The sequence below is a fragment of the Pituophis catenifer genome, unplaced genomic scaffold (genome assembly GCF_029215685.1).
Source record: "Pituophis catenifer annectens isolate HBS135680 unplaced genomic scaffold, rPitCat1.0.hap2 SCAF_1, whole genome shotgun sequence".
Lineage (NCBI taxonomy): Eukaryota > Metazoa > Chordata > Lepidosauria > Squamata > Colubridae > Pituophis > Pituophis catenifer.
In genome coordinates, this window is record NW_027256881.1 from 353,540,480 (window position 1) to 353,561,471 (window position 20,992).

The window sequence follows — 20,992 nt, forward strand, 5'->3', positions numbered from 1 at the left end:
TCCTTACTGGCATTATCAATGTCCCACCTTTAGCTTAAATGTCTCGTGTGGTTCTTGTGGCCGGCCTTTCGTAAGCTCGGTGTGGAAGCGAAGTTGTAATGAATGTCAGAACTCTCTCTGGCCGTCCGTGTCTTAAATGTTCAGAACGAACGTAGCTGTTGGTGGGGCCTTGTCAGCGCAGAGGGAGGCTCTTGAAGCACCTTCCCCGAAGGCCGCTGGTGGAGGAGAGAGAGAAAGGGGTGGGGTGGGGTGGGGTGGTGGGGAAGGTGTTGGCTGGCCTAGGGGCACGTCGGACTTCGCAGAGTCAAGAGGTTCCGAGAGAAACTGGCATCTGTCCTGCCGATCATGGCTTCTGCGTCCCCCCCCCACACCTGGCCATGTAGGCTTAGCGTCCGGCGCTCAGGCAAACAGCAGTTATACTGTTGCTCAAACGGCAGCCTGGACCCCGCAGACATGATCCCAAAAGCAGCACCCTTGGAAGTGCTCTGAATATCTTAAGATCCAGTGGAAGAGAAAATATCTGCAATAAACGTTCTGCACTGAACTCTCGACTGACTTTTGTTTTTCTGTTCCCTTTGCCTCCCCAACCCTGTTTGGTTTCTGTTTTTTTTTGTTTTTGGTTCGCATTTACCCGCCTGATTCTCCACTTCGGCCTCGTCAGGGCTGCGCGTAAGTAGAAGTACCCCCTCTCCCCTCCCCTCCCCTCCTCCCCCGAACTGGGGCTGGAACCGGGCCGGTTAGGCTGGGGAGACTCACCCCTCCTGGCCTCCTGTCTTTTTGCCTGCAGGGTGGTTGAGTTCAAGATGGAAGAGAGCATGAAAAGAGCCGTGGAAGTGCTGAACAAGCACAGCCTCAGTGGGAGACCCCTGAAGGTGAAGGAGGTAAGCTTGGAGCCTGGCCGGCCCAATTTTGCCCTTTCTCTTGGCCCCCTCCCCTCCCCTCCCCCAAGAAGACAGCAGCATCTGACAGCCTGAAATGCAGCTCCTCCTCAGGCCTTAGCAGCCATAATTCACTCCAAAATTTCCATCGCTAAAAGTGAGTTTGACCCTCCCTGCTTTGCCACCTTCCTTGCCACCGTTGTTAAGTGAACCTGGCTCCCCCAATCGACGTTGCTTGTTAGAAGGTCGCAAAAGGGGATCGCGTGACCCCTCCCTCCCGGGTTACTGCAACCGTCATAAATGCGAGTCAGCTGCCAAGCGTCCGAATTTAAATCACGTGACCAGGGGATACTACGACGGCCCTGTAAGGGTGAGAAATAGCCGTTTTTTTTTTGTTTTTTTTTTTGCAGTACCCTCGTACGTTCAAACAGTCACTAACGATTGTAACTCGAGGAATACCTGTATTCTTTTTCTTGCAGGGGATATAATTTCCTATTTCTCTGTTCAGAAATGTGAAGGTTCTTCTGTTATTTTTATCGTACTTTGTGATGTAAAGAAGAAAACTGGGTTTGCATAGAATTTCTTGTTGGGGGGGGGGGGGAAAGCAGTTTTCCTTGCCTTTGCTCCCACCGGAAGCCAACGAGAAAAGCATCTTGACTTTTGGGGTGAAAAGGGGGGGGGAGTGAAAGGAGACTCTCCTTACTCAGTGTCCTGTCCTTGTAGTCGGAAGCCACACCCCACTGGGAACGATTTAATGGAAAGCCACTGTAGTCCTTGATGTACGGCCTTGCCAAACGAAAGTTTGAAGTTACGGTGGCTTCAGAAAAAGTGACTTATGATCTGTCTTTGCAGTTACGACCGTCGGTCTGCCCTCGCAGTAAAGCGATTTCAGTTTAGGTCCTCGGTTGGCACTTAGAATGGCAGGTCACAATTTGGGACCTTCCCAGCCAGCTTCTTACAGGCGTCAGCTGGAAAGCTGGCTTCATTTTACGACCATGTGAGTCGCCTAATAACCACATGATTTGCTTAAACAACCCTGGTGAAAAATATTTGTAAGGCCAGGGTCCGAACACGTCATTACTTGCTTAGCGACTGAAATTCTGGTCCTCGTGGTGGACATATGCAAGGATGTCCAGCACAGGAGACCAGGCTGCCCAAGAAGCGTCCCCAGTTGGACTCCTAGTCACCTTCAGCGAGGGCAGAAAGCTTGCTCAAGATAGCCAGCTCTGAAACATTACTTGACAAAATGATTTAAGATTACAAAATGTCAGTAAACCTTTCTCAGCTGCTACTGGCTTGTGTTGATGGGGAGGGGGGAGTTTGTGTGACCTCTGAAGCAAACCTTGCAGGCTAAAGAATTGGGGTGCCCCCCCCACCCCCGAGAGCTCTCCTTTGTCCTGCAAGAGGCTTAAAGTGTCTTCCTCCCTGTTTTAGGATCCTGATGGCGAGCATGTCCGAAGAGCTGTGCAGAAGGCCATGGCAGCCTCTGGGAGCGGGATGGGCATCAGCCCTGGCGCTGGTGGGCCTGGCATGATTAACATCCCGCCCAGCATTCTCAATAACCCCAATATCCCTAACGAGATCATCCATGCCCTGCAGGCCGGACGGCTGGGCAGTACTGTTTTCGTGGCCAATGTAAGTTGCCTCTCTATCAATTTAACTCCATTAAATCATAATTTTTAAAGAGCAGCTGTCTCTCTTGGGCAGTGGCTCCTCCTCTGACCCGCTGTTGACTCACCGACTGTACCATTCACTTTAATGGGATGGCTGGTGATGTGGCAGGGACCCAACAAAGTGAGGGACGTGGCAGGCAGCAGGTGAGTGGATGCCCACTAACAGGTGCTACCAGGATGGCTCTGAAATGACAGGTGCGCTTTAATATTATGTTTATAAGCTGCTTAGAATGGCGGTCACCAAGTTGTGATCCGTGAGAAAATTTTGGTGGTCCGTGAAGAAAAGAGCCTTGGTAGTACAGTGGTCTAAGGCACCCTGTTATTAAGCTGGTTATTAAGACCAGCTGCTTGCAATGACTGCAAGTTCGAATCTCGCCAGGCTCAAGGTTGACCCAGCCTTCCATCCTTTCTAAGGTAGGTAAATTGAGGACCCAGTTGTGGGGGCAATAAGCTGACTTTGTATAAATATACAAAAGGATGAAGGCTATTGCTTAGCGCATTGTAAGCCGCCCTGAGTCTCCGGAGAAGGGCGGCATATAAATCAAATTAAAAAAAAAAAAAGTCTTCATATTTTTGCCAGTGCATCCTGGTGAAGGAGCTGCTCCGGGATGACCAATGGGCCAGTCCTGTGAGTGTGACTACTACAGCTTTGGAATAGGACCCGGTTTGTGGGGGCAATAAGCTGACTTTGTATAAAAAAGAACACCTCTTGTGGGGGCCAAAAGCCCTACTAAGCAGGTATATACAAAAGGATGAAGGCTATTGCTTAATGCATTGTAATCCGCCCTGAGTCTCCGGAGAAGGGCGGCGTTTGTTTATTTATTTATTTATTTATTTATTTATTTATTTATTTATTTAGCCGTGGCGTGGCTGGAAATCTCTGCCCTGGGGTGGCACGTGCAATGTGCAATTTTTCAGGTGGTGCAATACGTGAAAAGGAGCGCAGCCCTCTCCGTCCGGAATGAAATAATGGTGCTGTTGCCGTGGTGGGGGAGGGGGCGGCGCAAGTGGGCCAAAGCAGTGATTGCAATGGCTGGAAGCTGCGGGAGCGAAGCACTACTTCCACTTGCATTCCACCTCGGTATATTTATGCCAGCCGGTGGCGCAAAGCAGCCCCATGTCTTCTGCCGCTTGGGACTCGGAGTGGTAAACGGCGACTGGTCTGGGGAGTAGTCGGATTTTGCTCTCCATCACAGACGCCAGATCGGTCCCCTGCAAGGCCCAAAAATCAGCTGGCTGGCACGCACATGCACGCTGGAGCTGAGCTAAGGCAACACTCGCATGCCCACAGATATAGCTCCACGTACCACTTGTGGCACGCGTGCCATAGGTTCGCCATCACGGCCCTAAGCTATTGTTTAGATCACTCATGGTTTAAGATATAAGCCATGGTTTTACAAGCCATTATCTGGGAGAGTTGGATAACTCCTCCTCTTATCTTTTATGTGGATCCCTGGCAATCTGGGTTCAGGCCCGGCTTGGGTCAGGCTGAGCCCAAGAACGACATACAGCCAAAGAGCCTGTCTCCATTCCCTTCCATGCAATAGACAGAATCTTGCCAGATTTAACACACAGTTTGATCTGATCCAGGGTTTCCCACCCTTGGCAACTTCAAGATGGATGGACTTGAATTAACTCCCAGAATTCCCCAGCCTGTTAGTCCACCCATCTTAAAGTCACCCTGATTGGCGGGGGCCCCAATCCCATCCTTGGCATTGGGTCCTGCTTAAATAAACCTCTTGTCCCAGAAAAGCAGCTAACCTCTCTGGTTCACACGCGAACCTGGCAGCGGTCCTGAGGGTTGGCCGCCATGTTTGAAAAGATCCGATGTTAACGTTCAGTTGTTGATCCCCGCTCGTCCCCTCCTGTCTCTTCCTTCAGCTGGATTACAAGGTTGGCTGGAAGAAGCTGAAGGAAGTTTTCGGCATGGCCGGCGTGGTCGTCCGAGCGGACATCCTGGAAGACAAAGACGGGAAGAGCCGGGGGATCGGCACGGTCACCTTCGAGCAAGCCATCGAGGCCGTCCAGGCCATCTGTATCCTTTGTGCGGACTGGACTAAGGACCTGGGACTGGGTTCGGGTGTCTCTGGGATAGAACTGATCGGGTGGCTCACCTGCTGAAGGGAGTTGGGTTCAGCCTTCCTCGGGAGGCTGATTAGGAATTGCTTTAAACTGCCCGTAACCGTCGGTTGATGGGTATGTGGAGATTGCAGAGGGCTGCGGACAGGCCGATGCAAACACCTCCCAGATCCCAATTGCCAGTTGTATGGAGATGTGCACATAGGTTCCAGTTTCCTGTTGGAATAGCAATAGGCCTTAGATTTATATGCTGCTTTCCAGTGCTTTACAGCCCTGTCTAAGCAGTTTACAGAGTCCGGCTATTGCCCCTTCCTTCCTCCCTCCTGCCCTCCTTCCCCTCTTCGCTTCCATCTAATCCTCCCTCCCTCTCTCTTCCCTTCCCCTATATTCCTTCCCTTTCCTCCCTCCCTCCCTTTTAGCTCTTAGACTTATATACTGCTTCATAGTGCTTTTACAGCCCTCTCTAAGCGGTTTATAGAGTCAGCCTATAGATCCAGCCATCTGGATCCTCATCTTACCGCCCTTGGAAGGACGGAAGGCTGAGTCAACCTTAAGCTGGTCAGAATCGAATTGCCAAACTGCAGTCAGCAGAAGTAGCTTGCAATACTGTATTCTAACTGCTGCACCTCCCGTGGCTTCTAAGGGGTGGGGGTGGGGAAACAAGGCACACCGAAGAGGAAAATATTTAAAATTCGCTGAAATATAAAAGGCACCACCCATGCAACCGTCCCCAAACGACAGTTGCATCTATGCCTTTGAATGCAGGGCTAGGGAAGCCTGCTCGAGCCTTAAAGCAGCCCCCCTTGCTCTTACTTCAAACCCCCACCCAGCTTTGAACCTTCATTTTTGAGGGCCCCCCTGGCTGCAGATTCTGAGCATGTGAAGTTCCTCACACTGGGGAGTTCAAACGCTTTCCCTCCGTCCGTTTTTTTTTTTTCTCAACTCCCTTCTGAAGCTGGGTAGCGGCTTGTTCCAAACCCTCCAGCATGTTCCCGCCCGGTGTGTGTGTGTGGGTGGGAGGGGGCAGGGTATCTACAGCTAGTCCTCAACAACAGTTTGTTTAGTGATGGCTCGGAGTTACGACGACACCGAAAAAAGTGTCACTGTAAAAGTGACACTGAAATGGTACTGAAAAAAGTGACTTTGTAACTGGTTTTCTTTTCTTTTTTTTATTTAAAAAGTTTTATTTTATAAACAAGCAAACAACACATAGTCAATATTCCATATATCTTCTAAATACATCTTTTGTGTCTTCTTTTTACTCTTCCAATATATCATATCTTAATATTATCATTTCCTTTATTATAACATTTCCCCCACATTTCTTACTTCTCTATTAATACATTTATCTATCGTTTAATTTTATTAAAAATTAGACAACAGTTTTGTCCCCACACAACCTTCAACCCCTCCCTCCCCACCCACCCCCGACTTTCCAGAGCAAAAACAGGGTATAACATTAAACAAGCATAAGCTAAAATATACTAACTTACTACAAGATTCAAAACTCCCTCACACTCTTTAACTCCTCTTTTAAAAATTATTCATCAGCCTCCCCTTTTAAAATTCTAAATTAAACATTTTAAAACTTTCTTTAAAGCATATCTTTTTTTTTTAAAAAAAAATATTTTAGGTTAAATCTTTTAAAATCTCTTAATACCTCAATAAGACATTCTTCAAAATATAAGTTTCAAAACCTTTTTTTCTTTTTTTCAAGAGACTATCCATTCAATTTTAAATTAAACATTTTAATACTTCAGTAAGTTTTTAAAAAACACCTCAATAAAACATTCTTCAGAATATAACTTTAAAGATAACCATTGGGTTAAATTATTTCTAACTCTTGAGTTCATTCTTCAAAATATCAATTTCAAAACTTTCAGGAAGCTATCCATTAACTTTAAAGTTAACCATTTTAATACCTCGATAACTTTTAAAAAGCTATCCATTTTTAGTTAAACATTTTTACTGTAACTGCTTTTCTTGAAGCATCCCTGGGGGATTGCAGGATCAAAATTTGGATGCTTGGCACCTGACTCGTATTTATGACGGATGCAGCATCCCCGGGATCACGCAATCCCCTTTTTTGCAACCTTCTGGCAAGCAAAGTCCACAGGGAAGTCCGGATTCACTGAACAACCGCGTTCCCAACTTAACGACTGCAGTGGTCCTGAACACTGAACACCTGTCATAAAATGGGCAAAATTCAAACTGTCCCGCTCAGCAGCAGAAATTTTGGGCACAATTGTGGTAAATGCAGGAGCACCTGTAATTCCCCACATTCCGCCTAAGAAGTTTGCCGCCTCTTGGGCACCTCCGGCAGGAGCTGCCTTCCAGATTTGGCCCCATTTTACGGCCTTCCTTGCCATAGTTGTTAAGTGAATCACTGCAATTGTTAATTGAGTAACACGGTGAAGGGAATCCGTCTCCCCCCATTGATTTTGCTTGTCAGAAGGTCGCCAAAGGGGGGCTCCCGTGACCCAGGGACACCACAACCGTCATAAGTATGAGCCAATTGCCAAGCATCTGAATTTTGAACATGTAACTATGGGGGATGCTGCAAACGGTCCTAAGGGTGAAAAACAGTCCCAAAATCACTTTTTCCAGTGCTCTTGTAACTTTGAATGGTCACTAAATGAACTGTTGTAAATTGGGGACTGCCCGTACCGAAGAGACAGGGCTTACGTTACACCAGGGGTTCATGGAGGGTTGCATCAGGGCTGTGGTTGACCTTGGGGGGGGCTGGGGAGGGCGTGGCCAGCTTGACACCACTCCCCAAACTGCTGGCATGTTTCCTCTTCGCGTTGGGTAGACCGGGCCAAAGCAATGCGGGCCGGCCCCTTAGATTTCCCAGGACGCCCCACGGGCTACATCTGACCATATCACAGGCCGCTCCAGCCCGCAGACCTTGACTGACACCCCTTTGTTACACGGTCATTAATAGTAGCATGTCATCCTGTTGACCTGTCATTCAAATGAAGAGACCTGGCTTATGGCACCGCTCATAAGGATGGCAATTTTGACTCGTCAACCGTTCTCCGATCTATGATTCTCGGATTAAACCAGACTTTCCTACTTTCAGCTTTCTGAATTGTGCTGAAGCTTAGGACAACTCGCTTGTTCAAATGTCCCCCCCCCTTGATTGCCTTAATGCAATATGACACACACATCTGCAGGCTGAGTGGTGCGGTGGCCTAGAGGTGGAGCTCTCGCCTCACAATCGGGAGGGTGTGAGTTCGATCCTAGGTAGAGGCAGATATTTCTCTCTCTTTGGGCACAATAAGAATATATCTGCTGGACAAAACTCCGCATTGGCGACAGGAAGGGCATCTGGCCATGAAAACACTCTGCTAGCTCCCTTCAGTTGCCCAGACTCCACCCCGCAAGGGATTATGGGGTCGTTAAAAGAGGATGATGACACATCTGCAGGCTGTCGCAGGCTGCACCTTGTGCCAAAGCAAGACTTTTTCCTCCTCTTGAACTGAAGCCCCCATGAGAACAGCTGTGATGATAAAAATGTTTTCCTCTCACTCCCCGGTGCCTCTCTCTTGAGGGAATGGGGCAGTGGAGTCGATGAAAACATGACATGCGGGAGAGAGCTTCTGCAAGCCTTTCCCAGAAAGGGAAGAGGAGCTGAGCAGAGAGAAAAGGGACAGACAAAAGATTTTGTGCTGCTGCTTTTGCGGTCTCTGTTAGGCCAACGTATGACTGGAAGGCCTTGACTCAACTCCTAGCTATGTTCAACGGGCAGCTGCTCTTCGACAGGCCGATGCATGTCAAGATGGTAAGCAAGGCAGGGTTGCCTGCACCCATTCCCCTCCTGGTCTCTCCTCCCCTCCCTCCCCCCAACATCAAACTTCTCTTTAATGTTTCAGGACGAACGGGCATTGCCGAAAGGGGATTTCTTCCCTCCGGAGCGGCCCCAGCAGCTTCCTCGTAAGTCCCCAGAGCTCACTAGGGAAGTCTGGTTCCTGGATGGGCTGGAGAGATTGGGTGGTTGGATGGAAGTTTTTTTTTTTGCAAAAATCTATTCAATTTGTTTCCTGCCTTTAATTCAGGCACCTGCTAGACAGGATATATTTTGAAGCTGCTTTGCAATTCGGAGAAGGGCTGTGGGGTGTTTTTGTGGCACCCCGTGGACAGTAGAACGTTGGTGTTGCTTGAGAGCTTTGGGATTGTTTGAAAGCGTCTTATTAAATTGAAACGAAACCTGACGAAGCTGGATTGGTGCCTAGAGTGTCTCCGGGGACACGGGAAGGGATTGACACCTTGCAGAAAGCAGCTGGCCCTGCCTGAGGATATACACAACACAGCTTTTTTAATTGATAGGGAAGAATATTTTGTAGCTCAGGGTTGAACTTGTGCGCTCCTGGGCGTTCTCTGAGCTGGCTTGTTTCCTTGCAGAAGTTGCATTAGCCAAACTAGGTAATGTGAGCAGTCCAAGGAAAGAAAGAAGCCACCTCAGAGAATGCCCAGGACCCCACATAACTTTCAATATTGAGAATACGGCTTCTTGTTTGTTTGTTGTTTACATTTTGTATTCCTTAACCGCCCACCTCCCTCAGAAGATGATTCGTGCTGTCATTCAAGAGTGAATAGAACACACTCTCAGCCTCTTCACAAGAGGATACTTGTGGCATTCAGTGCCTACTTTCTTTAAAATGTAGCAGGGCTACGTTCACTCCATGGGTGCCTGCAGGAAGGTGCTTAAAAAAAGTACACAGCTTAAAAAAGTGCACACACACACACACACACACACACACACACACACACACACACACACACACACACCTGTTCTGTTACGTAGCTGTTTGTTATCCCAAAGGTGCTTTTTCAAGAGGCAACTGGACTTTCTGGTTTTTCTTGGAAGACGTTTTGCTTCCCATCCAAGAAGCGTCTTCAGCTCTGATGGGATAGTGGGGAATGGAAGGATTTATATTCCTTGCGGACAGCTGGTCCTTTGCATCCTTCTGAGGCCACTTGGAGTTTCTCTGTGTCCTCAGGGTCACCTGAGTGGTGCTCCTGATTCCTGTAGTCTTGCAGTTTTTTCCCCTGGAAATCCATTCCTATTCCCACCCCATTCCAAGGGGGTCCATCCCAAATTGTATAATGAAAAGTCTGTAGAGATTCTCAGTCCTCCAGGTCAGTTGCCTCCTGAAAAAGCACCTTTTGGACATCCATGCCCTGGATGGCTGAGAATCTACAGACCTTTAGCTGTTCGTCACCTAAATGAGAAACAAGGCATTGACTCTCCGTTGTCCATCGTTGTTGCAGATGGCCTTGGGGGGATCGGCATGGGACTGGGGCCGGGAGGAATACCAATCGATGCCAATCACCTGAACAAAGGCCTGGCCATGGGCAACCTCGGCCCTGGAGGTGAGTCGTTCATCTGCTGCTTTTGGGGTTGGAATCAGAATAGGGATGGAAGGGACTTTGGAGGTCTTCTAGTCCAGCCCCCTATTCAAGCAGAAGATCCTATACCATTTCAGACACTCAAGTGATTGTCCAGTCCCACTGAATTTCATTTTGTTAGATAGCGCCCAATGTTCAAGTCTGTCAAGATCCTTCTGGAGCTTAAGCCTATCTTCTGGAGTGTGGGCTAGTCCTGCTATCTTGGTGTCGTCTGCAAATTTGATGAGTTCCCCATCTATCCCCGTTATTGATGAAGATGTTGACCTCGGATGTTGACCTCATCTAATCCAACCCTCCCTGCTCGAGCAGAAGTCCCTAAACCACTTCAGACAAATGGTTATCCAACATCTTCTTAAAAACTTCCAGTGTTGGAGCAGCCACAACTTCTGAAGGCAAAGCTGTTCCATCGATAGATAGATAGATAGCTGTTCCACTGGTTAATTGTCCTCACTCTTAGGAAATTTCTCCTTAACTCCAGGTTGCTTCTCTCCTTGATTATTTCCGTCCATTGTCTCTGCCCTCTGGTGCTTTGGAAAATAAATTGCCCCCCCCCCCTTTTTTTTTTGTGGCAGCCCCTCAAATACTGGAATATTGCTACCATATATTTGTTTTTCTCCTTCCTCAGTTGTTAGCCACAACACAGATTTTCTTCCTTCTCCTCTCTCTCCACTTTTACCTTCCTGACCGGTTTGGGAGTCTCCCAGGTGCCCCTTGGGGTTGGAAAGCTTTTCTTCTGGGGCAGCCCCGGCCTCTGGGCTATTGTATGACGAAGGAAGCCAGGGCGAGGCTGCTTGCTCCCCATAGACAGGCCCCAAATCAGAAAGAGGAATAGCACTTCCGACTTTATGGGTGGTCCTGAACGGCCACGATTGAGCTCCAAATTTATATTGCTAAGTGAAAAATTTGTTAAGTGAGTTTTGTCCCATTTTACGACTTTCCTTGCCACATTTGTTAAGTGAATCACTGCAGTTGTTAAAATTAGTAACCTGTTTGTGAAGTGAATCTGGTTTCCCTGTGGACTTTGCTTGTCGGAAGGTTGCAAAAGGGGAACATGTGACCCCGGGACTCTGCAACGGTCATAAATGTGAATCGGTTCGAATGTAAATTTACATCCAAATGTAAATCATGTGACCGTGGGGATGCTGCAACGGTCATAAGTCTGAAAGATGGTCGTAAGTCACTATTTTCAGTGGCTTTGTAACTTCGAACAGTCACTAAGTGAACTGTTTTAAGTCGAGGACCACCTTCATAGTGTTTTTACAGCCCTCTCTAAGCGGTTTACAGAGTCAGCATATTTGCCCCCAGCAATCTGGGTCCTCATTTTACTGACTCTGGAAGGATGGAAAGCCTGAGCCAGTCAGGATCGAACTGCTGGCAGTGAGCAGTGAGTTAGTCTGCAATACTTTAAATGCTTATTTAAAGATGTCCAAGGTAGTCTAGAAGAAAAGGGGGGGAAATACCTGGAAAAAACAACAGAGAGCAGTCGGCAGAATTCGCCTGAGCCAGGGTCACTTTTGATGTCTTCTGCTCTTGTGCATATTCACACAAACACTTTTTTTCTTAATTTTTAGGGATGGGCATCGAAGGCTTGGGCTTTGGAATGAATAAAATGGGAGGTAAGTCCCGCAGCTGGAGGAAGTTGGCAGCAGAGACTCTGACAATGATCTAAAACATCATCCAGAATCTTCTGTAATAACTGACAACCAAATTGGAAAGCCAGGCTCTTGCATTCTTCTTCTTTTAACAACCCCATAATCCCTTGCGGGGGGTGGAGTCTGGGCAACTGAATGGAGCTAGGAGAGAGTTTTAATGGCCGGATGCCCTTCCTGTCACCAATGTGGAGTTTTGTTCAGCAGATATATTCTCAAGTGTGCCCAGAGAGAGAAATATCTGCCCCTACCTAGTATTGAACTCACAGCCTCCTGATTGTGAGGTGAGAGCTCCACCTCTAGGCCACTGCACCACGCGCTAAAGCCAGGCTCTTGCATTGCACCCCATAAATCAGCCGTGAGCATTCACTGCTTGGGCACGGGCCTTGGTTTACCATTCACAGCCCTCGGAGGAGGGTCAGCACCCCGTGATCTCGGCACCTTCAGCCAGTCTGGCCAGGCCAGGCCAGGCAACCATTCGGCCTCAGTTCCTCTCCGGCCTGCTTCAGAGGCCTGAGAAGGCCAGATGAGCCAATACAGTCCACTCGGCGTTTATTAATAAGTGCAAGAAATAAGAGGGTGTAAAATCTCCCCATTTCACCACGTGTGCCAATTTACGGTCTCCTAAAATGGGAGCTGAACGGCGATGTTTCTGTTTCAGGGATGGAGGGTCCTTTCAGTGGAATGGAGAGCCTGGGCCGTTTTCCTTCCGGAATGAACATCGGCCGGATGAGTGGTAAGAACCTTGCAGCCTTAACGCCTCACTTCCTTTTGCACCTGTGCGCGCACATCCCTAGTGAGACACGCTTGTGGTAGTAGTAGTAGCCCTGAGGCTGTGTAATTCCTGACTAGTGACTACTGAAGGCAAATGGAAGAGGGACCTTTGTTTGAATGTCTGTTGGTCATTCTGTCTGCGATTGGGATCAACCTGATCGACCAGATAATTCCATCTGAACGCTTCTCATCCTGCTAGGCTCCTTTTGGTAAAGCTTGCTTGCTTTTTGCTTTTTTTAATTTATATGCCGCCCTTCTCCAGAGACTCAGGGCGGCTTACAATGCGTTAAGCAATAGCCTTCATACTTTTTGTATTTTTATGCAAAGTCAGCTTATTGCCCCCACAATCTGGGTCCTTTATCGACCCAAAGGTGCTTTTTCAAGAGGCAACTGGACTTTCTAGGTTTTTTTTTTTTTGAAGACTTTTCGCTTCTCCTCCAAGAAGCTTCCTCAGCTCTGACTGGATGGTGGGGAATGGAAGGATTCATACTCCTGGCAGACAGCTGGTCATCTGCATCCTTTTAGAGGGTCATTGAAGCCACTTGGAGATTTGTCTGTTGTCCTCAGGGTCACCTGAGTTATGCAAATGGGGATGGAGCCTTTTTGGAACGGCTGAATGGACTGTTATAGAATGGAGATGGGCGATGTCCTCAGCAGCTCCAAGAAGGCTCCACCCCCATTTGCATAACTCAGGTGACCTTGAGATAAACCTCCTAGTGGCCTCAACGGCTCTCTCAAAGGATGCAAATGACCAGCTGTCTGCAAGGAGTATAAACCCTTTTCATTCCCCACCATCCAGTCAGAGCTGAAGAAGCTTCTTGGATGAGAAGCGAAACGTCTTCCAAAGAAAGAACCAGAATGTCCAGTTGCCTCTTGGGGGAAAAAAGCACCTTTGGGAGAACCGTGGCCTGGATGGCTGAGAATCTCCCTAGACATTAAGGAATTACTGATTTCTCCTAAGCGAGTATGGAGCTTCCAGGTGCATTTCAGCAATCACGCCAGTTCTGTGGGAACAGCAATGAGTGTAGACTTAGAGTCGCTTAGCGACTGAAGCTTCGATGATCTACCTTGGAGGTACGTGCAGCCACCCCCTTCCCCACAGTCATGCAACTGCGGAAGCTCTGCAGCCAGGCCACATTTACGGCTGTTTTTTCAGCATCCTGCATTCGCAGGATTCTGTTTTACAACGGTTTCTCCGAAACAAAACACTGGCGTTTGTGGGGAAAAATGGGCCCAAAGCAAACCATTGGTTTAACGACCACATTGTTCATTTAACAACCGCTGCAAAAAATGCCACTGACAACTGTCCTGAGTTCATAACTGTGATGGAGGCTTCGATTTCCTGTCTGTCTTCCAGAAATGGACCGTGCCATCGGAGGGGGATTCGAAAGAGACTTCCCGAGAAACGAAATGGGGATGCCCCGTAGTTTTGGAGACACTCTGGAGAGGGGCCTAGGTACGTTGTGCGGACTCTGCACCCGGCGTGGATCGTGCGCGCAGGAAGGGTCAGATCTGAGCATCAAATGCTAGCTAGACTGTCTCTGGAGCTTCCCAAGGGAGGAGGAATGGCAGGTTTCTAAGAAGGAGCGGAGGGAGGGAGAGAAGGTAGAAGAAAGGACAGAGATGGGAGGGAGGGAGGGAGGAAAGAGAGATGAGAGGGTGGAAGGGAGGGAGGGATGGAGAGAGATAGGAGGGAGGTATGGAGGAAGGGAAGGAAGGAGAGAGAGATAGGGAAGGTGGAAGAAAGGAGACAGATGGGAGGGAGGGACTCCGAAATTTCTGTCGCTTACCAAGACATTTGTTAAATGAGCTTTGTCCCATTTTACGACTTTCTTGCCACAGTTGTTAAGTGAATCAGTGCAGGTGTTAAGTTAGTAACAGGGTGATTAAGTGAATCTGGCTTCCCCCATTGACAGTGCTTGTCAGGACGTCACAAAAAGGGGATTGCGTGACACACACACACACACCCCACCACCACGGAACATTACAATTGTCATAAATGTGAGTTAGTGGCTGGCTAAGCAGCAGGATTTTGATGACGTGACCACGGGGAAGCGGCCACTGTCGTAAGTCTGAAAAAAGAGTATGTATCTCGCTTTGTAACTTCGAACAGTCACTCAATGAACTGTGCAGATAGTTCTGGACTTACATTGAGTGACCAAACTTACCGCAGCACTGAACAAAGCGACATGGCTATTTTTCACATTTAACGACCGTTGCAGCATCTCCTGCAGTCACATGATCAAAATTCAGACACTTGGCCACTAACTCACATTTATAATGGTTGCACCGTCCCCCCGGGGTCACGCGAACCCCTTTTTACCGTTTTCTGACAAAGTCAGATTCACTTAACGACTGCGGCAATTTGGCAAGGGAGAAAGCTTGTAAAATGGGACAAAACTCACTTAACCAATGTCTCTCTTAGCAATGATTTTTGGGTTCCATTTTGGTCGTAAGTTGAGGAGTACCTGTGAAATGGGGCAGGAGGGCTCAGCTCACTCAGTGGTGGAGAGGCATTGCTTTGCCAGTCGAGGCTTTCCCAGCTGGGTTTCTGTCAGGGCTGGGAGACACCCCCCCCCTCAGACAAAAGGGGGCCGAAGAGAGCTAGCCCATGAGGAGGGAGGGGGCCTTTTTCCTGCCAGGACTGAGGACCGCCTGCTTCTCTTTTCCCTCCAGGGGGGTGGCGGTGGTGGCGCCACGATTCCAGCCATTGACCGGATGGCTCCAGGATTGGACCGCATGGCCAGCAGCATTGACAGGCTCCCCACCGGCATAGGCCATGGGATCGAACGCGTGGGCTCCGAGATGGACCGCATGGGGCTGGTGCTGGACCGCATGGGCTCCGGAGTAGATAGGATGGGCTCGGGCATCGACCGCATGGCCCCCCTGGGGTTAGACCACCTGGCTTCCAGCATCGACCGGATGGGCCCCGGGATGGATCGGATGGGGGCTGGCCTGGGCTTTGGCCTGGACCGCATGGGCTCCACCCTCGACCGCGTGGGCAGCGCCATGGACAGGATGGGCAGCGGGGTAGACCGGATGGGGTTGGGCCTGGACCGCATGGTCCCGGCGGGGATGGGCCCCGTGATGGATAGGATGCCGGCGGGTCTGGACCGCCTTGGAGCGGCCCCCATGGACCGGATGGGGCTGGACCGCTTGGCGGCCCCCATGGACCGGATGGGGCTGGAGCGCATGGGTGCGGGCGCGACCAGCATGGACCGGATGGGGCCGGCCTTGAGCCAGGGCATGGGGGCAGGCTTAGACAGGCTAGGGCTGCCCATGGGGAGCACCTTCGAGAGAACCATGGACATGGAGCGTGGGAACTTCGCTGCCGGAAATTTCACCAGCGCCCTGGGAACCGGAGGGCCCGTGGCTGCCGCCGGTGTAGCCAGGAAGGCTTGCCAGATTTTTGTGAGAAATGTGAGTTGGGCCAGTGTGTATGGGGGGTGGGGGGATCCTATTAGTATTGGCTGGTCTCTCTTTCCCTCTGGTGTCCCCATTTTCTTCCATCCTGAGCTCAAGACATGTTATGTGGTCAAACGGACTTGGAGATAGTAGCAGATCACTGACCCAAGTTGGGGGCTCCCAATGGAATTTGCGGCCCAGCTGAGGCTTGCTTCCTACCTGGGGAAGCGGGGGGGGAGGGAATCACCGGTGGATGACTATGGAGATTCTCAGTCCTCCAGGTCATGGTTGTCCCAAATGTGCTTTTTTTCAAGAGGCAAGGGGACTTTCTGGTTTTTCTTTCAAGACGTTTCGCTTCTCATCTAAGAAGCTTCTTCAGCTCTGACTGGATGGTGGGGAATGGAAGGATTGATACTCCTTACAGACAGCTGGTCATTTGCATCTTTTTTAGAGAGTTATTGAGGCCGCTTGGAGGTTTGTCTGTGTCCTCAGGGTCACCTGAGTAGTACAAATGGGTGTGGAGCCATTCTTGGAACTGCTGAAAAGACTGTTTTGTAGACTGGAGATAGATGGTGTCTATCCCAAGGATAAAACACCCAGACACAAACTGAACAACATGGTACATGCAGCACAATGCAGTGAGCCATCTTCAGATGTATATATTGGGGAAACAAAACAGTCACTTCACAAACACATGGCACAACCTAGGAGAACAAACACATCAGGACTTCATTCAGCAGTCCACCTGCATTTGAAAGACAGGCTGCTCTTTTGAAGAGAGCAAAGTCCACATTTTGGACAGACAGGATCGCTGGCTTGAAAGAGGGGTCAAAGAGGCCATCTATGTCCAAATTGAACAGCCCTCTCTCTACAGAGGGGGAAGGATATGACATTCCCCACCTCCAATTAGAGCTTCTTGGAGGAGAAGCGAAATGTCTTCAAAAGAAAAAACCAGAAAGTCCAGTTGCCTCTTGAAAAGGCACCTTTGAGACACAGGTGGGTGACTTTGTGGTGCCTCTTCTCTTTGTTCTCCTCAGCTTCCTTTTGACTTTACATGGAAAATGCTGAAGGACAAGTTCAACGAATGCGGTAAGTCCGTCGCGTAGACTTAACCAAAGAGTTTTAGGGCCTTTTGTAAGCTACTAAGAGGGAAATGGCCGGGCTTGTTAGGAAAGAAGGAAGAGCAAGCTGTTCCTTGCACAGAACAAATGGCCTGGGGCAGCCTACCTGTGTGCAGGTGCTGCAAGTGGTTTGATCCCCAGGTGGAAGGAAAGCTGTTTTTCATCCTTCTGGGAAAAGGAATATTTGGGGAAAAGACAAGGCTGGAGGGTTTTTTCATTGGAAGCAGGTGTTGATATTTCTTTGCCACCCCCAAGAGTCGCTTCAAAACAAAACAGGCGGCAAATAAATTGAATAAACAAATAAATATTAATAGAGGAGAATATTTGTAGCTCAGGGTTGACATTTATTTATTATTTATTTATTTGGTTCAATTTATATGCCACCTTTTTCCGGAGACTCAGGGTGGCTTACAATGCGTTAAGCAATAGCCTTCATACTCTTAGTAGGACTTTCGGCCCCCTAAGAGGTGTTCTTTTTTATTACAAAGTCAGCTTATTGCACCCACAATCCGGGTCCTCATTTTACCTACCTCGGAAGGATGGAAGGCTGAGTCAACCTTGAGCCTGGTGAGATTTGAACTCGCAGTAATTGCAGGCAGCTGGTATTACTTAACAGTGCTTTAGTCTGCTGCGCCACCAAGGCTCCTTGTTGCTCTCTGAGCTTGCTTGCTTTCTTGCAGACATTTCATGACCCAACTAGGTAACGTCATCAGTGTTCGTGTTTGGCCTTTGTCTGTTGATAAGATGTTGATGGTCTGGTCCTTTTTTATACAGGGGTGAAATCCAGGAGAACCAGTAGCAGAAATTTTGAGTAGTTCGGAGAACAGGCAAATGCCACCTCTAGCTGGCCCCAGGGTGGGGAGGGAATGGGGATTTTGCAGTATCCTTCCCCTGCCATGCCCATGAAGCCACACCACGCCCACAAAACCGGTAGTAAAAAAATTAGGATTTCACCACTGCTTTTATAACAGAGTTCCCCAATCTTTCTGGCTTTGTAGACCGGACAGGGAGATGGTTCCATGCAAGCACACGTGCTTGCCTGCTGCTCGTGCAAGTCGGAGTGTGCGCACGCTCACCCTGCATTTCCATGGCCCGGGTCCAGAGGGCTCAAATCCCAGAGGTTGGAGACCCCCGTTTTATCCGTCTCGGAGGGTTGCTTTGTCCTCTGAGTTTATTTCTGGTCTGTGGAATGACGAGCACAGATGACGTTAGCTACTTTGGTAATGAAATATCTGCAAGAAAACCGCCAAGCTCAGAGAGCACCAAGGACCCCCGCAGTCCTCCTCCTCCTCCTCCTATTTTCTCTTCCCCTTTCTCCTCCTCCTCCTCCTCCTCCTCTCCTCCACAAACCACACTCCCTTCCAGCACTGATATTACATAATTGGGTAATTATGGACCCCCCCCCAGTCCTCCTCCTCCTCCTCCTGTTTTCTCTTCCCCTCCTCCTCCTGTCTCCAAACCCAGCTCACTCCTAGCATGTTCCTTAGTTGGTTAATAAAACGTCTGCAAGAAAAACACCCAAGCTCAGAGAGCGCCAAGGACCCCACAGCCCACCTCCTTTTCCTTTTCCCTCTTCCGCTTCCTTCTCCTTTTTCTGTCCCTCTCCGCAAACCGCACTCCCTTCTAGCACTGATGAGGCTACATAATTGGGTCACGAAACGTGCGCCAGAAAAAACCGCCAAGCTCAGGGCGAGCACCAATGTTTTTAAATGAAAGGGAGAGAGGGGCGAACAAGCGCAGCCGAGAGATCCACGACGGCCAATTCCTTCTCTTGCAGGGCACGTGCTGTACGCGGACATCAAAATGGAGAACGGGAAGTCCAAAGGCTGCGGAGTGGTCCGGTTCGAGTCTCCCGAGGTGGCCGAGAGAGCCTGCCGGATAATGAATGGCATTCAGCTCCGGGGCCGGGAAATCGATGTCCGGATTGACCGAAATGCTTAAAAGTCCCGCCTTCTTCTTTTTTTAAAAAAACAAAACAAAAAACAAAAATGCTATGGGGAAGTGGGGGGAGGGGAAGGGAGGGGAGTCTAGATTTGTAATTCTTCCTTGTTTATGGTGTATTTTTTTCTTCTTTTTAAAAAAAATCCGCCCGGATGTACGACTGGCGAAGACGACCGCTCTGCTGCTTTCTGGAGTCATTTTAATAATTCCCTTTTTAAAATCTGGGATGGCTTTTTTTTTTCCCCCCCTCCCCTCTTACTCATTTTGTCTGTCTTTATCTCTCTTTTTATTTTTGTGAGGCAGTTTTTTAAACCGTTGAACATGCCGAGTTCTGGTTCTTTTTGTAACGACGCCACCTTGTTGAATTGGGAAAAAAAACAAAAACACAGCCTTGTGTCCGGAAGTAATTCCTTTTTTTTTTCCCCAGGAACTGGTGGCTTTCACTTCTTTGCCCAGTTCCTGACTGGTGAAAGAGCCTTGGGGAAATTCTCTTTTTTTTTTTTTTGGGTGGGTGGGTGGGGTGAAAGCTAGTCCTGATCATTGTGTTATCTATTCTCCTTTGGAAAGTAGCTCGTTTGCAACCTCTTGCAGACGGAAGTGTTTGGAAATGTGTGTGAATAGAACAACAGTCCGACCAAAACTGTATCCTGTACGAGATCTGTCAACATTAAAGATGTTTTCTTGTGACTTAACGTTGCCTCAATTCTCCAGTTCTTTGGTGGGATTGGACGGCAGCTTATACTTCTCCTTTTATTAAATTTATACGCCTCCCGTCACACCAGTGAGGCCGCTCTGGGCGGCTTACAAGTCATAAACGGATAAACGTAGAAATAATACCAAATTCTTAAAAAGTGTCCTTCTGAACTCCCTTGACACGGGACTCTGGCATCACGCGGCCCTGCTGAAAGCTCCCTGAGCTTGTAGCTTTCAAAACTCTCACTAGCACAGAGGATCCTCGACGAAGACCTGAGGTGGCGCAGTGGTTAAGAGTTCGAATCAACATTTGGCAGTTCGAATCTCACCAGGCTCAAGGTTGACTCAGCCTTTCGTCCTTTCAAGGTTGGTAAAATAAGGACCCAGATTGTTGGGGGCAAAGAGGCTGACTAAACCGCTTAGAGGGGGCTGGAAAGCATTGTGACGCGGTATATCAGTCTAAGGCAGTGTTTCTCAACCTTGGTAGCTTGAAGATGGGTGGACTTCAACTCCCAGAATCCCCCAGCCAGCAGCGCTGGCTGGGGGATTCTGGGAGTTAAAGTCCAGCCATCTTCAAGCTTCCAAGGTTGAGAAACACTGGTCTAAGGGCTATGGCTATTATGACCACAATGGAGCCCCAGAATGACTGCTGCTAAGTGAGACCGTCTCTAAGCAGGTTTTGGCCTGTTTTACGACCTTTCTTGCAGTTGTTAAGCGAATCACTGCCAATGTTCAGTTAGTGACACGGTTGTGAGGTGAGCCTGGCTTTTCCCATGGACTTTGCTTGTCAGAAGGTCGCAAAAGGGAATCGTGTGACCCCGAGGGGACACTTGCTTGTCATACCCGTCGTAAATACGAGTCAGTTGCCAAGCGTCTGAATTTTGATCACATGACGGCGGGGATGCTGCAACGGAAGGTGTCAAAAACAGCCATAAGTCGCTTTTTTTTTCCTTTGAAAAAAGTTACTTTTTTTAGTAACTTTAGTCCCTTTGAATGGTCGCTAAATGAACTGTTGTAAGTGGAGGCCTACCTGCATTTGGGGATGTTGGACACAACCAGAAAGGCTGAGAATTAGGAAGGCAAGGAGTAATCTTCCATCCATCCATCCATTCCTTCCTTCTATCTATCCATCCATCCTTTCCCTCTTGCATCCTTCCTTTCTTCCCTCCTTCCCTTCGTCTTAACTTCCTCTCTCCTTCCTTCCTCCCTCCCTCCGTCCCATCCATTCTTCCTTTCTCTTTCCTTTCTTCCCTCATTCCCTTCATCTTTCCTTCCTTTCCATCTCCTCCTTCCTTTCTCCCTCCCTCCCTCCCATCCATCCATCCTTCCTTTCCCTTTCTTCCCTCCCCTTCATCTTCCCTTTCCCT

General features: G+C 48.8%; 1 protein-coding gene across 1 annotated transcript; it reads left to right on the forward strand.

The window, feature by feature from the left end:
* The first annotated feature begins 601 nt into the window (after window positions 1–601).
* LOC139317667 (heterogeneous nuclear ribonucleoprotein M-like) lies at window positions 602–19,624 on the forward strand. Its single transcript, XM_070944747.1, has 13 exons — window positions 602–669; window positions 788–881; window positions 2,313–2,513; window positions 4,433–4,586; window positions 8,365–8,414; window positions 8,506–8,566; window positions 9,905–10,006; window positions 11,614–11,658; window positions 12,353–12,427; window positions 13,823–13,920; window positions 15,142–15,885; window positions 16,908–16,959; window positions 18,769–19,624. The coding sequence occupies exons 2-13, from the start codon at window positions 804–806 to the stop codon at window positions 18,930–18,932; spliced, it is 1,824 nt and encodes a 607-aa protein (XP_070800848.1). The 5' UTR covers window positions 602–669; window positions 788–803; the 3' UTR covers window positions 18,933–19,624.
* Window positions 19,625–20,992: the final 1,368 nt, after the last annotated feature.